Genomic DNA, 6167 nt, shown 5'->3' with positions numbered 1-6167 from the left:
GGCGTTTTTTCCCTGCCGTGATGAAAAGAGAACAACCGCAGTCGAGAATCCGCTCGCAAAGAGACTCTGCCGAGAAACCTGCAAACTGAGGGAGATAACACAACCAGGTCAGCAAGAACACAAAAATACCAACCTAAAACCCCAACAGCAGCTGTGCAGCTCCCCCCCAGTAAGTGATACCTCCAGCTAAAGGAGCCCCTGCCACAGTTAATGCAGGAAAGGGCCAGGAAACAGCAGTGCTTATGGTCAGCGCTTTCCAGCTCCTCCCTGAACACCCCAGCTGCTCCCCCCAGAGCGCAGCACCGAGAACAAGGCAAAGGGCTGGTTCCTACCACGATGGAGTGCAGGGCTCCGATCCTGGCGCAGGCAAGCATGGCTACCACCAGCTCCAGGATCATCGGCAGGTAGATGGAGATGCGGTCTCCTTTTTTCACACCTATGGAGAGAAAAGGAATGCAGCGTTTGTCAAAGGGAACTCATCACACATCAGAAGAACAGGATGTAAACAGAAACTCAGAATTTTATATCAACATTTACAGGTACACAATGAAGCTTCAGCTGGAGTTAGAGCTGAACCACCTGGGGTTTTGCTTTTCGAGCTCTAGCTCTGGTCAAGACAACTGCAATCAACACTCCACATTCTCCCTGGATACAGCCCTTGAGGGAGGCAGAGATCTAACCCCACTGCTCAGAAAAGCCCAGAGCAGGAAGTTCTGGGCACAGATTTCTTCCTCGTCCAGCTGACATGACCAGCATTCATTAGTTTACACAGACAGAGCCAGAGATCAACCTCCAAAAGCAGGCTGCAGAGCAGATCCTGCTGCGTGTCCGAGGAAGCAGAGAGAAGAGAAGCGCTTTGCTCAGGGTTGCTCAACAGGCTGGCAGCCGCGCAAGAAATGAACCCAGTCCCCCAAGCCCTGGCCGACTGCCCTCCCAGCATCCCACGCTCCTATTGCCACAGCCCCGTACCTTGGCTGCGGAGGACATTGGCAAACTGACAGACTTTGTGCAGCAACTCGCTGTAGGTGATTTTCGCAGAATCCCCCGGTTCGTTCCCTTCCCTGGAAAAGCAAGATAGCGATTGTGACTATACAAGCATTACGAGTGATGCTGTGAATTCGGAAGTACCTACTGCTTTGGACAACATGTATGTCCTCACCTGACCTTCCGAGCACAGAGTAACCAAATCCCAGAAATCCAATCCTGGATTAAAGTTCTCCAATAATTGGAAAATTTGGTCCAAAGTCCCCGTCCCTGTGTAGGTCACTACACCCAAAAGAATTGAGTGAGGGCAGTGGACACACACCGTACTTTCAGAGAGGAAAGAAGGGTCCAGCATGACCAAAGCTGAGTGCACGTGCTCAAAGCCAGCCAGGATTTATAGCATGGCACTCTCACTCAGGTGGACTTACACCTGCAGACAGGTCTGCCAGAAATGCTGGCAAATGTTGTTGGGCAGTAACACCCATCCCTTGAACACCCACCCACCTTCTGATGGACTGGGACGGGATGCCAAGGGCGCTCTCCTCCAAGGGCATGTATAAATATACCCACGTGTAGTCGTTCAGGGCCGTGCCTGCTCTGCATTGCTCTCTTTGTGGTTCTCCAAGAACCAGCTCTGGGCTCCTGTAGCCCACCAGCCAGTCCAGTGGGACCTTGCCATTAGACATGCTGAGAGGAAGAGTTGAGCGCTGCCCCTGGAGATGGAACAGGAATGGCACATCCCTGGGGCAACGGTTTGCTACCAGAGTAAAAAACCAGCTAATTCTAATGTGACAGGAAGCTTCAGCCATGCAAATGAGGTGGCACTCCCAAGAGACCAGGAGATGAATGAAGAGTTTGAAATGGCAGAGCAGCTGTCTCCCACACCCAGGAAAGAGGGAGACATTTCCCAGGTCTCTCCCCAAGGCAGCCAGCACAGAAACATCAGTGATCCATGGAAGAAGAGGAGCATTGCTCCCAGCTGATAGTCCCCCAGGGAAAGTGTCCCCTTGAGTGTGTGCAGCCAAATGAAAACACCACTGGTGCTGGGGAGAAGCCAGGAAACACCTCCATGCCATGGTCTCCTTCAGCCAGGCTCCATCTAACTAGGGAACAGAAATCTCCCTTCTTGCACACCTCCAGAACATAAAAAACCCCACTGTGTACTGAATTCTGGGTAAAACCAACCACTGCTCCCCCTCCCCCAGCAACACGAGCAGAAGAAGGGCTCCGACAGCAGAGACAGTCCTGGTGGAAACAGCATGAGAATTGGGAGAGCCCCACTGATACCAGCCCTGTGCCTCCTGCCCCATGTGGGACAGGGGTTTCAGAACTGGGAGTTACACTTGGATCATCCCGCCCAAAAGCTCCTCATGGGTCTGCCGCTTACAAACTCGACTACCTCCTGATGCCCTCTCGATACCTCCTGGCTTCCACAGCACCCTGCAGCCATCGGGTCCATCAGTACCCGCACCGACGTGTACAAGGCTAGATCTTCCCACCAGAAGGCGAATTCCAGCACCATTCCCTGCTTCACCCTTTAGGCAAGTTTGCCCCTTTTAAGAGCAAAGAGAAACAAGAAAGCAAAGAAAAAGAGAAGTGTGGGCAAGAGAAGCAGCGCCCAGGACAGGCAGCGCAGCCTTCTGTCCAAGCAGCTTCTTCTCCTTTCCCCACCAGAACCAAGAGCATCATTTAGAGCTAAATGACACGTGAAATCATTAGATGGAGTCTCTGCTAGTGAGGAGAAACCAGGAAAGAGTTTCCCTTTTGATTTTATTACTTGAGGGTCAAAGATTCAAAGAAGCAAGATCAAGGCAAGTGCTGTGCAAACCTGCTTGGGTCCAGATGTGCAGCATCACTGCGTAGGCACCTCTGCCTCTCAGCCATGAGCCCTGCCACGGAATATCTCCTAAAGACAATCATAATGCTTCCAAATGCCAGTTGGAGCATCCAACCTGCTAATCCCCCCCGCGAAGGTCTCTGCACCAGGGTCTGCTGGGTGCTGCCCTGTGCAACCCAGCCCAGTGTAAACCCACAGAACAGGGCGGAGAGGAGGGACTCCCCTGCTCGTGCTCTGCTGCAGCGTAGGATCTAACTACAACCTTTACCAGAGAAACACGTTAGGAGGGAAGAGGAGCACGGGTTGTCCCATCTGGAAGCCTTCCCAGGTACGGCAGGCAGGCAGCCCATGGCCATACCTGTGAGGGACATGGACCTGCCCTGAGCCACCCAGATGCAAGGCACCGCACAGACATCCCTGCTCTGCCTGCACAGGAGAAGCACGTCTCAAACACACCAGGTCCTCCTCCTCTTCCTCCTCAATGAGCTTTGGAAAGGGGCTTCAGGCCAGGGAATGCACCCATGCTTGTCCTCAAAGCCAGCCCATGTGGGGCACTGCAGGAGAAGTGCAAAGTCAAAGAGAAGTTAAAACTTCTGCAAGGATTTTCTGAGGGCTTTCAAAGTCCCCTCTGTTTATTCTTGTGACTGCGAAAGAGTTCCACTAGCACCAGCGGGGGGAATCCTCAGGCTCCGGATTTTAAAACGATCTTCTGCTTAATGGGAAATGAGTCACGTCCACATTTCTACAGGACAAGACGCCTCCTTTCACCGCATCTCCAAAGGCCTCAAGCAGTCTCTCAAGAGCAGGCAATTGCTTTAAGTTTCCTCATGTCTGAAAATAGTTTGGAGTGCCCACAGCTACACTCATCTGCTACAGCAGCACTCAGAGATGGCTCTGTCCTCTTCTCCAGCACAAAAGCCCAGAGAATTACGTATTTTTGACAGCTACCCGCATGCTACCAAGTGCTCTGTGCGTCACAAGGCAGCCTGTACATTCCCGGCAGCAAAGTTCTGCAAGCAGCATCTTCCCTTTGGTGCCCATCGAGTAAAAGCAAGAGCTGTCAGGCCTGAGCCTCTCACATGGACATCCTTGTCCCAATTACATTGAAAAAGAAACAAAAAGAAAGACCTCGCGCTTCTGCTAACTTCACCACAGTGCTCACCTCCATCCCAAGCCCTGCCGAACCCACCTCCCCCCAGACAGACCCTTTCTCAAGAACCAGAGATGAAACAGTTGATAGCAGCAGCGCTGTGATTGCTGGCACAGGATCTTGGGTCAAACAGCCAGTCTCCTGAAAGAAATCCAGTTTCCAGCTCCCCAAGCTTCCCAGAGACATGGTCAGATGAAATACATGGTGAAAGCTTGGGAAGGTGGTTTGTAGGAGCAGACAAGTTAGACCCACATAACCTCGGGCGCTGACCCGTGTAGCAGCAGTGTGGGACCTGTTGCCAGATGCACTCCCGGGTATTTGCACCAAAGCAGGTTTCTGGGCTCTGCCAAGCGTCAGGGCTGATGACAAGACTTTTCAAAGCTGGTCTGCTTCAGCCCCTCCTCACATAAGCAAGGGAGCCCTAAGCCTCCCACCCAGGCAAGCCAAGCCCATCTCAGCTGAGGACAACAAAGTGGCAGGGAGGAGTGATAACTTCTTCACCTGTTGCAGCTCGGTGCCCAAGAGGCTGCTCCCAACCAGACCAAGCAAAGCTGACCCAAAAAAGAATCAGCAACACTGGTTTCTAAACAAAAATGATTCACACAACCCATTTGAGTAGCGGACAGATGCAGCTTGCCCGAGCAGCACTGCCTCAGCTCTGCTGAGCAGCAGGAAGCACAGGCGGCGTCAGTGGGAATTATGGTTTTCAAGGTAATTGCCGATAATTGTGGTTTACAAGAGTTACGACACCACTAAGAGAAGCTGGAGAAAATGATGAAATGAATGAAATGATGAAATGACACCAAGCAAGGGAAGTGTTCAAAGTTTTCATGCTTTGCAGATCCACAGACAGACGGAGATAGAAAAATCAGAGCAAAGCAAACGAGGGCACAAAGCCAGAGCCTCTCTGACCCCTCTAAATGCTCCCACTGAGGGCCAAAGGGGCTAAAGGCCATTTAAGTTTCTTCTCTAAGCTCCTCAAAGCCAGCAGGTTTCATCTCCTGACCGGCAGAGAGGTGCTGGCAGCCCACAGAGCAGTTCTGCATAACACAGGAAAAAGGCTCTGCAATTTAGCTACTGGAAAGCACCCTCCAGAAAACAGAGATTCCCAGTTTGGAGTAGGCGTTGGAAGAGGGAAAGGACCTTTTCCCAGGTGATGCAATGTCACAGGAAGACGTTGCGCAGTGGGGAACTGCAGAAAACCTCCAGCAGAGCAGAGACAGGGACTGGGGGTATGTCTGCCCTAAAACATCTCTGGTGCCATTTAAACTAAATCACGCTCAGAGCCCAAAATCCCTCCTAATCGTGGGACCAGGCTGGTGGATGGAGATAGCAAGTTCTCCAGCTCCTGCTCCACCAGCAGCCTGTCCCCAGAGCACTGAATGAGGTGAAAGAAGGAGCTTTCCTCCCCGCGGGCTCCTGCCCCTCCTCACGTGCAAGGTCACTGGGAGCAGCCAGATGGGCTCATGGCCTTCTGCCCCACCCCATCTCCAGAATTAGAGCAGTCAAAATGCCAGGCAGAGCTTGGCTGGGATGAGCTGCTGCCATGTAGGGAAGGGGCTCACGTGTGCGCTGCATGGGCAGCGAGAGCCCTGGGCCCTTCGGACGCCTGCTCTGGCTCGCCAGGGCTGCGTGCTCAGCTACCGTGGCTGTCAGCTGCTCACAAACCTCCTGCTGCCGTTTGGCATCGGCCATGCTCAGGAGACCCAGCAAACCTGCAGTCTGGAGACAGCTTAGTAGTTTGGGAACAACAGCTGCCAAAACTGGAAAAACCCCAATTTCTCCCTCTACCCCCAAGCGTCGCTGATCCCACAGGATCGGGACTAGAGTCCTTTAAAATTTGTCCTTGAGAAAACCGATTGGGTTGAAACATGAATTTTGGAGAGCAGCTGTGCAAGATAATCGTAATGAGACACTGTTTCATCAGAAGAAAATGGCTTGTATTTGCACAGACTGTTCAATATGGAAGTGCTCCTGAACAGACTGCCCAAAGCAGGAGGGTCCCCAGCAGGGTCAGCGCTGCCAACGCCACAAGGGAGCTGGGGGGGGTTTGCAAAAAACCTTCATGAGAACATTTCACAGTGGTGGGACTGCCCAGCCCTGACTGTGCTTCATGCCACCCACCACATGGCGTGGCAACAAATACCCAAAGGACTTCAGGGAAGGCAGAGAGGTTTTCTGAGTAAGAGGTTCAGC

General features: G+C 52.5%; 1 protein-coding gene across 1 annotated transcript in view; it reads right to left on the bottom strand.

Annotated features, from left to right (window-relative positions):
* ACSS2 (acyl-CoA synthetase short-chain family member 2) overlaps nt 1-6167 on the bottom strand; it is a 27674-nt gene that overhangs the window by 11924 nt on the left and 9583 nt on the right. Inside the window, exons 2-3 of the mRNA XM_010142654.1 lie at nt 970-1061; nt 333-436 (exon numbers count right to left, since the gene is read on the bottom strand). Of these exons, the coding sequence (XP_010140956.1) occupies nt 333-436; nt 970-1061 (196 nt within the window). The remainder of the gene's footprint in view (nt 1-332; nt 437-969; nt 1062-6167) is intronic.

This window comes from Buceros rhinoceros, unplaced genomic scaffold (assembly GCF_000710305.1).
Source record: "Buceros rhinoceros silvestris isolate BGI_N320 unplaced genomic scaffold, ASM71030v1 scaffold1239, whole genome shotgun sequence".
Taxonomy (NCBI): domain Eukaryota; kingdom Metazoa; phylum Chordata; class Aves; order Bucerotiformes; family Bucerotidae; genus Buceros; species Buceros rhinoceros.
Note: the sequence above shows the minus strand (reverse complement) of the source record. Positions and strands in the feature narration are given on the sequence as shown.